The sequence below is a fragment of the Podarcis bocagei genome (assembly GCF_964188305.1).
Source record: "Podarcis bocagei genome assembly, chromosome: 14".
NCBI classification, from domain to species: domain Eukaryota; kingdom Metazoa; phylum Chordata; class Lepidosauria; order Squamata; family Lacertidae; genus Podarcis; species Podarcis bocagei.
The window spans coordinates 36,202,565-36,218,159 of NC_138139.1; the positions used below are offsets into that span (position 1 = coordinate 36,202,565).

Here is a 15,595-nt window from a genome sequence, read left to right on the forward strand (position 1 = left end):
CTGAGGAAACTAGTAGGTAAGCAAGTCCCAGGGTCAAATGCAAAATCATCACACAGAGAAGCAACCTGTGCAAAGCAGCAGGTGGAAACTGCTCGTCTATCCCAACGAAATACCATTAGAGGACTGGAATAAGGTAGAGTGGAAATGACACGATGGCCTAAGGGTGCAATCCTAGCCCCACTTACCTGCGAGTAAAGCTCTTCTGAATTTAGTGAAACTAGCAGCTTATCCACACTTACCTTTCCAGACACGGTCCATCCTTTAAAGCTCCGTGTCAGAGCATCATCTTTTTGAGTCTGGAGCTTTCCATGCAAAAACCCGCTTTTTAGCAATCAATCCCAAAGAATCCCAAGAAATGTAGTTTGTTAAAGGTTCTGGGAAGTGTAGCTTTGTGAAGGGTAAACTACACTTCCCAAGTCTTTAGGGGAAGATGTGTCTGATGTGGATGTGACCTTAGTCAGGATTGCTGCCTTAGCTGCACTATTGCAATGGAGCCTGCACCCAACCCTAAGCAACATGTAGCTGGGATAATCAAAATGTGGTGTAGTGGTTAGAGTGCTGAACTAGTTGCTGGGAGAGCAGGGTTCAAATCACTGAGCTCCTTGGAGAAAAAGTGGGATATAAATGTAGTAATAAATAAATATTCCTTCCCTCCTCAACCCAGCATCTTCCCCTTCCCTTGAGGTTTGCCTGGTGTCAAATTTTATACTGTAAGGTGGGTGACAGTGTGTCTTAGTTTACAGAAGATGGCCCTCAGTTTGGAGTGCTGTTAGAGGACAGCTCTCCTGTCTGAAAGGCTGTCAGGCCCAACACCCACTTGAAAGATAAGTTAAAGTCATAAAAGGGAGGGAGGGTTGCAGTTGCCCACCACGAGATAGCACCTAGACAGAGAAGGCACACTGGTCCCCCGGGGTCAGTCTTTCCCATCACGACGAGATTTGGTATGTCTGTTTAAATTACAGTAGTTATTTCTAAATCTGCATCAAATTAGCATAGTATTTGCATCAAATTAGCACATGCAAATTTTATGCAAATACACATCCTGTTCCAGCATAAGTGGCCGCCTTAAGGACACAACAATAAACAACAACAACGAAAACAAGAAGACACTTGCTCCTCCTAATCTCAGGCGAGCAAATCCTGTGACTCCGCTAGTTGGCCACCAGAAGGAGCAGTGAAACCACGCTTCCTTTTTCCGCTCCTGGCTTTGCAGCTTTTGAAATAGTTTCACGTGATGGCTTGTCGTGTGACCGTGCAGCAGGCTCAATATGGCGGCCTCCATAGAGCGCCTAGTGTATAGAGTAGGCGAGGGGCAGCGACCGACTGCTTTAGTCGTTTTTTCTATGTTGCTGCTCCGCTGCCTTCTGGGAGTTCAGGGTCACGCCGTAGCTTGGTAAGTGCTCAAACCAGAGGAGAAGCCTTTCCACCTCTAAGCATCCTGTGGGCGCGGGGGCGAGAGTTTCCGGCTCTCCCCCCCCCCCCCCGCCGCATTTAGCTAATCTTTAGCTCTGCTTGTACGTGAAGGAAACTCAGGTGATACGAGGGCCGAAGAGATCAAACTGATAATACCCGGGCTGATGTCCCGTTGAACAAGTAACACTGCTTGCAAGGTAGTAGAACAAGGAGAGGATTTTGGAATAGCACCGTATTCCCCGAGTGTTTTTTTGTTTGTTTGTTTCAGGGTAGAGATTCTATATGCATACGCATACAAGTCCTTGCAGATAACTTTTTTAATTTGGGAGAGCCTTAACAAAATGCTTTCATTCGTCTTATCCTGCCACATCAGTACTTCCCCATCTTATCACATTTGTGGATCTGGCGGCTGTGTGCAGGAAGCTCTCCAGTTTTCTCAAACATTCTTCTTTGTAACTAAATTAGTTCTGTTCTAGAACTTGGTGGTAGTTTTGTCAGGCGGAAATGGGGGAGTGAGACCTACTAGGACGGTTGCTTTTCATTTCCTCTGTTCCAGTTGCTTTAACACAGAGATTGAGTGAAGTTTTTCCAGTGGTGGAGAAAACTCTGGGCATCTTAATTTCTGGCTCTAAGGCTGCATTCAAAGACACGTGAGTGGGGGCAGTAGTTTTCTTAAATCCACTGAGTGTTCCTCCACCTTCTTACACAATGTGGGTTTCCTTAGGATCTAGTTTAGCGCAGAACTGCCTAATTACAGATGTTCAGCCCTCAAAGTGTGCTTCCTCATCCAAGCACAAGCCTGATCTTGCCAGTCACACTTTTGATTTCTGACCTGCTTAGTGGCAGTTGTTTGCAGTCCCTTGAGTCAGAGTTTCTTCTTTGGTCAGCCCCTCCCCTGGCCTATTTAGCTCGATGTAAAATGACAGGCATGGGAAAAGATCAAACTTAGTGTGTTTATTAAAGGTAAAGGGACCCCTGACCATTAGGTCCACTCGTGACTGACTCTGGGGTTGCAGCGCTCATCTCGCTTTATTGGCTGAGGGAGCTGGCCAGCATGACCAAGCTGCTTCCGGCGAACCAGAGCAGCGCACAGAAATGCCGTTTACCTTCCCGCTGGAGCGGTACCTATTTATCTACTTGCACTTTAATGTGCTTTCGAACTGCTAGATTGGCAGGAGCAGGGACCAAGCAACGGGAGCTCACCCCGTCGCGGGGATTCAAACCGCTAACTTTCTGATCAGCATGTCCTAGGCTCTGTGGTTTAACCCACAGCGCCACCCGCGTCCCTTAATGTGTTTATTACCTGAGCATTAATGGAACGGCTTTTAATGGCTCATTAGAGCTGCTTGTGGTGAAATAGAGGCGTTGTCTCAGAAAGATCTTCACTCCATGTAGGTGGAGAGGTGGTGTTTCCTAATGGATACCAGTCTTATAACAGATGGCATTTCTTCCACCCAAATATACTCCAAGTTCTAAATGCCTTCCTCAGTGCATCCTATGATAATTCAAAAAAGTAATCTAGAATTTAAGATTTCACAGAATAATAACATTATGAGGCTTGCATAGTTTGGAGGTGATATCTAGCTAGCAGGAGGTCCCACTTTGCAACTTTATTTTTAATTCAATGCTTTTCAGTTAAAGGGGTAGTAACACTGAGGACACCAGCTATCAGTCCATATTTAATTATATGGGTTTTGCATTTCTTGGCCCAGCTTTGTACAGATTTATTAGAAATTTGCTCCAAATAACATTTTGGGGTCAACCTTGTATCCGACATATGTTGTAAGGAAGCAAGGTGGTGCAAACGATTTGACAGGGCAAGCTAGTGAGTCTGAACCTGTATGATTCACATTGGAAACTTGCAAAATTTCAGGAATTCATTGAACGATGACCTATTACCACCGTATCTTCCACCTCGACACGGTCCGCGGCATCACCATCGGTACGTTCGGGACTGTCAAGCTCTCCGACACGGCAACACAACACATGAATCCTGGCCTAGCAATAACAGCACTGTCTTTCCACTGACCGTCACAAGCATCTTCATCTCTGACATCCCTCCAAAGGGTCAGAATAGTCGACATGTCTATGGCCATCTCACTACAGTGAGGGACCCCCTGAGGACGTTCTCTGTGCTGGAGCCTGGTGGGCCAGGGGGCTGCCGTACACGCAGCCGAGCAACAGTGGAAGAGACTGCCAGGCATGGCAAGTGCCTTGTGGCCCAGAACGGAGGGTATTTCAACACAAAAACCGGAGAGTGCCTTGGGAATGTTGTGAGCGATGGGCATCTCATCCAGTCCTCCGGAGGGATTCAGAATGCTCATTTTGGCATCCGGAAGGATGGCACTCTAGTCTTTGGGTAAGGAATCAGCAACTCCTCCTTTTAAACCAGGTGTTGGGAGCTAGAAATCACATAGTACCTGTCAGGCCATTGGGCCATCTGGCTTAGCATGGTCAACACTGACTGGCAGTGACTTTCTACGATTTCTGAAATCCTAGAAAGCAGGGGAGATACCATGATCACAGACTTGGAGTTTGGAAGGGACTACGAGGGTCATGCAGTTCAACCCCCTGCAATGCAGGAAACTTTCACCCAGTGTGGGTCTCAACCCACAACCCTGAGATTACAAGTCTCATGCTCTTCCACCTGAGCTATCCCTCAGATCATGGTAAACTGTGAACTTGGAAGGGACATTGGTGATCACACTTAGCTCAACCCACTCTTCAGGGCTGGGTTTGCAGTGCAGAGTGTATACTGCAGCATCCCTGATGGAGAGCCATTCAGCTTCTGCCTCATAGGAGAGCTCTATCACCTCCTGAGATAGCCTGATCCACTGGCCATTAAAGCAGTATTGTACCACAGTCAAGGCTTTTGCCAGAGGATCCTGGGAAGTGTGGTTTGTGAAAGATGCTGAAAGCAGATCCCTATTCCCATCACAGAGCTACAATTCTCAGAGAGGAATTGTCCTTTAAATATTTTCAAATGCCGCTCCCTCCTTATAACATGGCTCCTCTGTTGTCTTTTCCAGCTACCTCTCTGAGGAGGACGTGTTGGCTAAAGACAATCCCTTTGTGCAGCTTGTGAGTGGGGTGGGTTGGCTCTTGCGAGATGGGGAGGTCTACGTGAATCAGAGTCGGGCGGTGGAATGTGACGAGACGCAGGAAACAGGTAAATGTGGGGAGGGGGCCTGTTCCTTTTGTCTGCCTGATGCACTGGATGGTTAGAAGGGGAGGAGGAGCGATAACAGGGGGCGTGTATTGATCTGTCCATAATGGGAAGCACCCACAAGGCTTGGTAGCCACCCAAGACTGGAGAGGAACTGATGTGTCTTGCATCTTTTCCTTCAGTCCACTGCCTTTCTGTGCCCCCCCCCCATGCTTTCTGTGCTGTTGGGTGGGTGAAGAGCTATGGGATTCACTTGGTTCCTCTGGTGAGTAAGGCTTGGGCAGGGGAAGAACATGTTCCATGAAGGTCCTGGCATGACCTAGCAAGCTCTAGACCACCCCAGGCTCAGCAGGCTCAAGGCCAAGGCTGTCCACGGCCCTAATGGAAAAATTAAGATATAAGATGTAAGCATTAGGAAAAGGTAATCAAAAAGACAAGTGGTGATTTGTGGTACTGTTTAATTGAATTTGTATGCAACAAGGAAAACCATTTTGCACCTCCTCAAACACACCAGTGACTTGTGGTTAATGGACTGCAGCTAATCGTATTAATTTTTATTTCCTTCCCAGAACCAGATATCTGGGTTTTTTTAATGTTCTTTCATTATAATCACCATGCCAATGCTTCAGTGAAACTGAATTCTTGTATTCTCTCTTCAAATGATTCATTGCATTTATGTTTCTTGTCTGTATGCTCATGAAAATTAAATACATATGTTTATATATGGTGAAACAAAAGACCAGAGCTGTGATAGTACCCAGCTTAAAGCAGACAGTATTTAAGAAAACAAAACATGCTTACACCATTCTGCTGTAAGGAGAGGTTTTGCCCTGTGATTTTTTTTTTTTTTTTTAAAAACCATCCTTGTAGCAGAGTGAGTATGTTTCTCAGCTATTTGTACTTTGTCTCTCTTTCTCCCCACCCCTTTTTGGTAGGTACGTTTGACAAGTTCATCAATACTGTGTCTGCCAGGACAGCCGTGGGGCATGACAGGCAAGGACAGCTGGTGTTGGCGCACTTTGATGGGCAGACACATACAAGGGGGTAAGTCTGTGTAGTTTTTTAAGTCGTTCCTCCTAGTGGGGTAGGTGATCCATGCCTCAGCTTGAGCTCTGCTTGGAGGGCCTCTTTGTCTCCTTGATGTGTTGTGGGTCAGTTTTCCTTTTTTTATTTAAGTAACAATTCAGGAGAAAAGTTAAATAAGGAATGCAACTGTAGGTGCTAGCATTTAACATGTAGGTGTCTGAGGAATTTCCATCCTATGACTCAACAAAGAGTGATGAGATTTGGGCATAACACTAAGCCGTGGTTCAATAAACCTTGGTGTAGGGACACTTGGTTCTGGTTTGTTTAGCAAACTAAGGCTTAAACAATCCCAGAGGACTTAGTGTCATGTATGAACCAGGCCTGCCTAGCACCAGACAAGTATGATTCTTTAATGTATCCTGGTTTGCCCATAATGCTAAGAGGTTGGTTTGCAAACCTTAGTTTATGTTAAGCGCAGTAAACCATGGCTTACAGGCTAAGGCACTGGGGCAGGTTCAGATGATTAAATTAAACCACAGTTTAGTTAACCAGGCCTATATGAAAGAGCTTTCTTTTTTTAATGACCTGAATTCACCCTCCTCTTTAAAAAAGCAGAGCCAGGTTTGGAAGGTTGTTTACTGTGGTACATGAATTCTCTCTCACATGAAAATATATGGTCGTTCCCACCAACCCAACCCCCAAGCTGTTATCTTGTCTGTGCTACAGTAATCGCTGGCTCTTTTTTCAGGGCTGCCCTAAGACTTCTCACTGCCTGAGGCACAAAAGCCTAGCAGACAAACAGTTTAATCTTGCGTTGACACTGTTAATGTGCCAGAACAATCCACTATGCACAAGGGCCACAGGCTAGCTTGGGTGGGAACAGAGCATCCAGCCCTAACACTTAACTTCCGCTCCCTGCTCTCCAGCATTTGCCTCCTTCCTCTGCCTAAGGATAGGGCCGGCCCTTGTTCTTCCTCCAATGCAAGGCATCTTCGCACAACTATCCCCTTTATCGTTTGCACAGCCTCAGCCTTTGGGATATGGCTGATTTCTTGAAGCAGCAAGGCATCGTCAATGCCATCAACTTGGACGGCGGAGGGTCTGCAACCCTGGTCTTAAATGGAACGCTTGCTAGTTACCCTTCAGATCACTGGTAGGTGCTGTCGCTGTTTGCTAAAGGGGAGCTTGACCATGTACTTGTGGACAATGCAGAAAGAGCCGCCTGCTGTCACACTTCTGGTCCTGAAGTGGTCAGGCTATGTTTGGGGGATGAGACAGTTTTCTGTGGGTCTGCATCAGTGTCAAATGAAGTTACTACAGCTGAGAAACCTCACTGTTTCTGCCAGCATTAAAGAAGGGGCATGATGTGTACTAGGGCTTAGCCTGGCTGTTGTTTTTCTTTTGGTGCAATCAATCTTTCTTTCTCCCCAGCGAACCTTACCCCATGTGGCGCTGCCCTCGGCAGGTTTCGACTATCCTGTGTGTCCACGAACCTGCCTGCCAGCCTCCGGACTGCAGTGGGCATGGGCACTGCGTCCTTGGGGAATGCAAGTGCGACGGAGCTCTCTGGAGAGGACCAGCATGCGATGTCTTGGACTGCGGCCCTTCCAACTGCACCCTGCATGGAATCTGTACAGAAGGCAAGGCCACGTAGGCGGGGAGAGGTGTGAGCATGTGGGTCAGGTAGAATAGGTACCCGGCCTCCAAGTCAGGGCTGCCTATAGAGATGGGGCTCTCAGAAGCACATCACTAGTAGCAAGTAAAGGTAAAGGTAAAGAGACCCCTGACCATTAGGTCCAGTTGTGGCCGACTCTGGGGTTGTGGCGCTCATCTCCCTTTATTGGCCGAAGGAGCCGGCGTACAGCTTCCGGGTCATGTGGCCAGCATGACTAAGCTGCTTCTGGCGAACTGGAGCAGCACACAGAAACGCTGTTTACCTTCCCGCTGGAGCGGTACCTATTGATCTACTTGCACTTTGACATGCTTTCGAACTGCTAGATTGGCAGGAGCAGGGACCGAGCAACTGGAGCTCACCCCATCGTGGGGATTCGAACCGCTGACCTTCTGATCAGCAAGTCCTAGGCTCTGTGGTTTAACCCACAGCTCCACCCACGTCCCTACAGCACCCTTGATTTAGAATTGCCTATAGAATATGGGTTCTAGAAAGCACATTGCTATTAACAAGTGGGACTCCTGCTAAGACTGCTTCTGGGCAAATTGGGGTTTTTAAAAACCCTTGGATATATAGCAGGGGATGTTTTTCTACTCCTCTTTTTCTTTTGGTTAAAGGCAGCCTCGGACTAACCTGTTCTGATTTGTTAGGATGCTGGCTCTACCATTGGGCAGAGTGAGGCAACTTCTTGGTATCCAGCATAGGAGCAGTGGTGGCAGTTTCCCACCTACTCCTCCTGAATCTTGGAGGACAGAGCTGTGTTTGCTCCCCAGGCTCCCCCTCGCCCCCTAAACTGGCCTTTGGCTTTTAACTCTCTGTTTCCTTTTTGTGTTGGTTTAGTCTGCTTGTTTTTAAATAGAACTGTCTTTTAGACTTGTTAATGCTGTTTTAATGTATTTACGTGTTTGTTACTTTCTTCAAATATTTTCAGTTGCTTTGAGTTGTCACTGAAAAATAAGGTGACTAACTTAATAACAATATTCCCCAAATGTCCTCCGTTTCCCCTTGGCTGTGGCTTATCTGAAAATCCCACATTCTGTCCTGAATTCCCTCCTTTGCCGGCACTGGTGACTCTATTCCCGGTTGTGCCACAACTTACCTCTCTGTGCCCATGAACTCACTGCTCCAAAATCACATCCATCTCTTCTTTCCCCCTTTATTGCAGAGGGATGTCTTTGTGATGCTGGCTGGAAGAGCCCCAACTGCAGTGAAGGTAGCTGGATTTCCTCCCTAACAATCTTTCCTTTGTAGAGTTGTGTGTGTGTGTGAATATTTATTTATTGCATCAGTTTGTAACTTGGAAAACCAATTGCAAAAGTTAGGGCAGCGTTTGCCAACCTAGTGCCCTCCAGTGGTCTTGGACCGCAAGTTCCATCGGCCCCAGCCATCGTGGGGCAGAGTATAAACTCAAACAAAACAAAACAAACTTTTCACCCTTTGGCCAAATAATAAGCTGAATTGTTAACAGTCCTTGAAAATACGCTGCAGTTGATTGAACTGGCAGTAGCTGTTTTTCTCCAGTTTTATTGATTTTATTGCCTTGTTCTTCTTTTATTGCTTTCCTTTGTGTTCCTTGCTCCAAGCATTCTTTGGTCAGGATAGAAATTAACTACGGTAAATATATATTTCCAGGGCAACTTACATCGTGATTGACTTTTCTGTTTTGACATTGCTATATGTATTGGGGGGGAGGCACTTTTGGTGGCCTGCATTGTGGCCACCAAATGCTGAGTTTTTTTATTATTATTGTGATTTATTCCAAAAGAAGGATGAGCTTATGCAAACTGCAGAAACAACATGGGCTGCATTTTCTGTCCTGGGACAGATGTAGGGGATGGAGAGATCCACAGCTGCCCCCTTATCCAGCTTACTCATGTCCATGCAAGGTCCTTACCATCTGTGTCACCAGGCTAGTGCTTAAATGCAAGGTTGGAATAACTGTGTGTGTGACCCTTCGTAGCAGGGAAAGCCAGCAGGTGTTCTCTGGCTGTTCTTGTTGTTGGACTCCAGATCCCATCAGCCCCAGCAAGTGCGGCTTGTGGCAAGGCATGATGGGAGCTGTAGTCTAGCAACATTTGGAGGCTGCCACGTTGGCTATCCCTGCTTTACAAGGGAGGGGTAGAACATGTGCTCACTGGTAGAACATGTGCTTGGAATGCAGAAGGGTCCCAGGTTCAATCCTTGCATTGTATCAATTGTTGGTATATAAATACATCTATAAATAAAAAATCCTGGCGTCTGTGGGGAAGGCTGGGCAAGTCGGCCATTCTGAAAGCATGGAAGCTGCTGCCAATCAGTGCAGACAGTACTGAGCCAATTGAACAAATAGTCTGCTTTGGTATAATTCAGTTATATTGGGGCTTCTCTTGCTCTTGACCTGGAAGCTGCAGGCAATGCAGAGAATGCTGCTGCACAGCTGCCCATGGGACTGACACCCCACCAGCATATAGCACCTCTGCTCAAAGATCTGCACTGGCTTCCTACCAGGCCAAGTTCAATTAGTTTCTTACTGTTAGTATATAAAGCGCTTAACAGCTTGGGAGCAGTTTACCTGCGAGACTGCTTTGCCCTGTATAAGCCCACTTGACTGCTCTGAACTGGCCCTGTTAAAAGTGCCACATAGTATGCAGAGTACTTACAGCGAAGGCACCTTTCTGGCGCCTACTAAAAACATTTTTGTTTAGACAAGCCTACCCACGCCTGTGGAATGCTGGCATGTGTATTCATTAGGCTTTTAGCTTATTTCTGAAGGTTTTTAATTGGTTTTTAACTGATAATTTTATTGCTTTATTCTTTTTTTGTAAAGGATTTCAGGTTGTTTTCTTTTTGTAGGATGAAGCGCTGTATATAATTTTTGCGAAGCAAATAAACAGTAAATATATATTCCTCGCCACCCAAAGTCCTGATGGTGTTTTGCATGTGGTCTCCTCCCTCCCTCTGTCTCTTCTGCCATAGCCTGTGCTCCTGGTTCCTATGGTGATGGCTGCCTTCAGAAGTGCCTCTGCCTCAATGGTGGTGCCTGTGACCCTGTCCACGGAACTTGCAATTGCTCAGCTGGCTACCAAGGCACGCATTGCGAAGAAGGTGAGAGATTTGTTTATTTTAACTTGGCTGTGGTGATAACGTATTTGCTCTACTCCCTTCTTGCCGAGTTAAAGCTTGCTGGTTAAAATAGCACTGTCTGCACCTGGTACTTGTGTCTGTCACTGCTCCCCTCCCAGCCTTTATAATTCCTTAACGTGCTGTGGGGAGGCATGCTTTGGGCTCCAAATAAATTGGACAGCCAGAAGACAGTGTGTAAATGGGCGAAGAAAAAGACAGTGAAGAAATGGGTGAGTTAGCTGACAGGAGAGGCTAAGTGGAGCCAGCTAGTGGATGAAGAATGTCCAACCTTTCCATATCTTCTTTGTTTGCATCACAGATTCTACACACAGTGCATAGTTAGACTGTGGAACTCACCACCACAGGAGGCAGTGATGACCACCAACATGAATGGATTGGACAAATTCATGGTTATTAGCCACAATGGCTTGGTTCTGCTTCCACAGTCGGGGTATTCATGCTTCTGAATACCAGGTGCCAGAAACCACAGGAGAAGAGAGTGCTCTTGCACACACGTCCTGCTTTCTGGTTTCCCCACAGGTATCTGGTTAGCCTCTGTAAGAACAGCTTGTTCTGGGCAAAGGCAGAAGGGCTTTGTAAGCCTTGGCTGCTCATCCGTGCCTGAAAACCCTGCTGTAAGACAGAGAGCCAGGCCTGATTCTGCCATGTGTTTCCCTGGCCTGCTTGCTGTTGTGTAACCCCAACTTGTCTTCCCTGTGATTGTTTTCTCAGCCTGCCCCAGCGGACGGTATGGGCCAAACTGCCAGGATGCCTGTCCCTGCCCAAACCAGCGTCCTTGTGATCGGAAGACGGGCAGTTGCAACGTTTCTGCTGAATGCCCCCTGCCTGACGACGTAGACAGAAGTAAGTGGGTCAGGGGCCTCGTGACTCAGGAGGAGACACAGCCTGAGCTTTTCTTTCGGAAGGTTTGGCCCTTGGCCTTTTTGCTTCCTGTTTAAAAGGGTCATGGAAAGATAGGAAGAGGCCTTATTTTGACTCTGGCTCATTGGCCCACCAATCTCAGTATTGTCTTCCCTGACTGCCAGCTGCTCTCCAGGGCTCTGGGCAAGGATCTCTCTCATGTTGTGGAGGGGGCTGACTAAAAATCAGCCCTCCTGCCAGGGAAATATCTCCTCACTCATACATATATATGAAGCAAAGCTTTAATAGTAGAAAAGTGTAGCATGCTGACTGAGAGAAACAAAACATATTGAGGCAAGTGACAGGTAGCCTTTTCTAAACAGACAACCTGAAGAAAGGGGCCAATTCTAAAGTACAGCATAAAAGCCCTGCTCATTAGAGGCCAGGTATTCTATTGATCAAATTAGGCCTCAGTGCTTTTCCTACATCTTAGCCCAGGCATAGGCAACCTTGGCCCTCCAGATGTTTTGAGACTACAATTCCCATCATCCCTGACCACTGGTCCTGTTAGCTAGGGATCATGGGAGTTGTAGTCCCAAAACATCTGGAGGTCCGAGGTTGCCTTTGCCTGTCTTAGCCCTACCTGGAGATGCTGGAGATTGAACCTGGAAGCTTTTGCATGTGAGGCTGTTGCTCTGCCTCAGCCATGTGGTTCTTCCCTGTGGTGTTATACCTGGGACAGCTCTTTCTCTCCCTCACACCCCGGAGGGATGCTGCCAGTCAGAACAGCGGTACCATGTTGAATAGGCCCAAGAGATTTGATGGCTTCATATATCCCAGCTACCCTCTTCTTGGTCTACATTCCAGAGTACCTGTGGATTTTGGGGTAGCTTTCTAGTGGTGCAACGTACAAGGGAAGACGACAGATCAAAAAGCTGTAAGAAAGGGGGAAATGGGACGATGCCACTGTATAGAAAAGTGGGGTGGGAAGCGGACTTTATTCCTGGTGCGTTTCAGGGGTGCCTCTTTCCCAAGGAGTGTAAACACTGTAAACTGAGGCTTTGAGCCAGGTTAAGTTAAGACCTGCTTGAGTCCTATTGGAAATCTCGTCAATTTCAAGGGTGCTTAAGCTCCAGTTGCATTGGAACCAAAGTTACTATGTCTTGATCTTTGAATGCTTGCTGAAGTTGAGCAGATTACAAATGGGTCGAGTCTGATGGAATGTATGGATTCTTTGAGAAGGAATTCCTTGAAACAAGTTAGGGCACTAGGGGCGTCGTCTCTTTTTTGTCGCCATCCCACCCCCTTACACAATTGTCATCTGCCTTTGTCTTGAACAAACTGTCCTGCCCATCCCTTTCAGGACAGCAAGAGAAATCTAGACTCTTGATCTGACGCGGCAATTAAGCCTTCAGGGATCCATTCCAGTCTATTTGCTGCATTGGAGATTTGCCTTGTCCCTTGTGCTTGGCAATTAAGCATCTAAATGCATCTCTCTCTCCCTCTCCCTCTTGCAGGGCAGTGCTTGCTGAAGGCCGATGAGAAAGGTGCGCTCCTTGGGTTTACAATGTAAGTTGTGTGCTTTGTGTTTTTGTAGTGTGCTTGTGTGTTGTAATATTTTCTAGCCTCCTGTAATAGAGCTGGTCGTAGAGTCCTAGTCTACAAGGCCCCATCCACCTCTGCATAGTCCAGCCCCTTACCCAGTGCAGGCAGTATAGATCACCCCCAATAGACAGCTGTCTATCCTTATCAGGACACAAAAAGGGGTCTGCTGGATCAGGCCAGTGGCCCATCTAAACCAGCAACCCTGGTCTCATGGTCGCCAACCTGATGCCTACAGGAAAGCTGCAAGCAGGAGCTGAGCACTCTGCACCTGCAAATCCCAGAAAGTGGTATTCAGAAACATAACTCTGCAGGTGGAGCATAGCCATGGCAGCTGGTAGCCTTTGTTAGCCTTTTCCTCCATGAATTTGTCCAATTCTCTTTGAAAGCTATCCAAGTTGTTGGCCATCGTTGCCTCCCCTGGGAGCAAATTCCATAGTTTTAACTATGCAGTGTGTGCCTCTGGTTTGAAGAATCTGCACCATGGGAGATGCTCACCACCTCTCTAGGGAATCGGTCCCATCGTCTATCTGGCCTTGTCATCAGGAAGCTGCTTCTAATGTTCAAGCGCAGTCTCTCCTCCTGCAGCCGAAGGCTATTAGTTCTAGCCTCGTCTGCTGGGACAAGTCTATTCTAGCAAAGCGATTACAAGGATGAAATGGGAATCTCTTGACTTCTATTGTCAGTTCGCAAGCTGGTGTGTTAAGGCACTGTAAACATGCTGATTATTATTTTCATTGGTTAACATTATTAATAGTATTTTTATTTTGTTTTTTTACAGTAAGGAATGGTTTATAGGAGTCTTATCTGTGCTGCTTCTGGTTAGCGCCGGGTTCAACATAAAGCACTTTTGCTGCAGCAGCTCCACAGGCTGGCAGAACTATAACGATTACGTCTCCAGGCGTCCCAACAGTTCCCACTATGAACTATTAGGGAAATCAAGCAGTTTTCCACTTGCAGGAGGAGAGAATGAAGACTACACAGAAGACACAGAGACCTAACACAGACGCCTGTGATCCTTTGATGTGAGAACCAGCAGGAGGCCCCATCCATCACTCTTGTGTGATGATACACTGTAGCGGAACCTTCCAGAAGGAACTAGTGACTTCCACGTAGAACTTGACTACTGCTCCTCTCATTGGCCTCGCCTAGGGGCAATGGACCTTTTCCCAGTCCAAGGCCCCATATTCCCATCTGGAAACCCCCAGCAGTGAGCAGGGCCTAAGACGGCAGAGCAGTTAACCCAAGTTTTACCTTTTTGTGTACTGTAGGCTAGTTTCCACAAACACACCTCTGTATCTTCCATTGCGCTAAGCAAGAGGGAATATCAGAGTTAAAGGACACATTTCAGCTGTCAAAAGAAACATCTGGGGAAGTGTGGGGCTTGGGGAGAGGGGTTGCGCCGTGAGGAGGGTCCTGACGGACAGATAAGAGAAGGATAGATTTGGCCTCCAGGCCTGAGGTTCTCCACCTCGGACCCATCCTTTCCAGAATGAGCCACTGCCCTGCCAGATGTTTTAGGTTGGGGAAAGAAGTCTAGAAGTTGCTGGAGCTGGCCTTGACCTCTCTGCTGCTCCAGTAAAGGACTCCAAATAGAATCCCCTGCACATAAAAACAACCACCAAATTACAGTATGGACTCCAACTCCCATCACTCTCAGCCACCATGGCTGATGGTCACAGATGAGGCAAGTTGTAGCCCAGCAACAGCAAAAGGGCTGGAGGTTCCCCACCTGTGATGTGTCATGAGCCAAAATGGCTCATGTATAACTACCAGTTTTTCCTTGCTGATAACAGGTGGATATAGCCAAAGTGCAGAGTGGGGCTGTTTAAAAGCCTTCTTGCAAACAGCCCTGTGCTGTTTTGCAGAGGCTGCTGCCTTCCTCTCTTTCCCATGCTCCCTTGACAGCCCAGATCCGGCTCAAGCCTGTATGCCTCTGCCCCACTCCCAATTGGTTTGGGATCCAGGCTTGGGCCGGATCCAGGGGTGTCAAGGGGCAGGAGAAGATTCTGGGTACATCCTTACTAATTTCTTTAAGTGGTGGTTGCAGCTTTCGCTGGGAAGACTAATGGGCTGCTTCAAAAATAATGTTAAACCCTAGTTACAAATTAACTGGCTTGATGCAAATGAGCAGTGTGCTGGTTCACAGCGCTCATTACTTGTTCTTGTATTGCTCCAGTCTGTGCCATGCTGGGGGGAGACGTACCAGAGCCTGGTTCAGCATCACATGTTGAGAAAGTGCTAAAAGAACTAATAATGAAAAGGACTTCACTGTGAGGAATTTTACTTCCAACTCTGGTTATCAGAGTGCTTGACTCTTAACGCCTTAAGTATGATGGCCTAAGTTAGGCCTATAGCATATGATCTTATGACAAGTTTTTTAGTAATATATTTTGTAAGATGTAGCTGCAGGTGGGGTTGCCGTCCGATAATTTATTTTAAAGCAGAAATTAAGCCTGTCTCGGCCTGAATACACAAACCACTTTTTCTTTCTGTTGCACTTTGCCTCTTCCTTCATAATGCCAGGGGGCTTTGGCAGCCCATGTGAAATGTTGTGCCATATTTTAAATTGTGTGTTTTGTTAGCTTCAAAAGTTGAAGAACAATTGCAGCAACTATCCATGTTTGGTGCAGGGATATACTTTTTATACAATCAGGACTATATACTTTTTACACAATAAAGTGACATTTTTTCCTCTTGAGTTATGAATGTTGTCCTTTGACTACCTGAAAGAGGGTGCCAAGACTTGGCAT

General features: G+C 46.9%; 1 protein-coding gene across 1 annotated transcript; it reads left to right on the plus strand.

Annotated features, from left to right (window-relative positions):
- Positions 1 to 1,225: 1,225 nt before the first annotated feature.
- Positions 1,226 to 15,543, plus strand: NAGPA (N-acetylglucosamine-1-phosphodiester alpha-N-acetylglucosaminidase). The gene is made up of 11 exons (XM_081170139.1): positions 1,226 to 1,393; positions 3,287 to 3,772; positions 4,443 to 4,582; positions 5,515 to 5,623; positions 6,630 to 6,758; positions 7,037 to 7,245; positions 8,443 to 8,490; positions 10,233 to 10,361; positions 11,112 to 11,243; positions 12,758 to 12,809; positions 13,624 to 15,543. The coding sequence occupies exons 1-11, from the start codon at positions 1,269 to 1,271 to the stop codon at positions 13,841 to 13,843; spliced, it is 1,779 nt and encodes a 592-aa protein (XP_081026265.1). The 5' UTR covers positions 1,226 to 1,268; the 3' UTR covers positions 13,844 to 15,543.
- Positions 15,544 to 15,595: the final 52 nt, after the last annotated feature.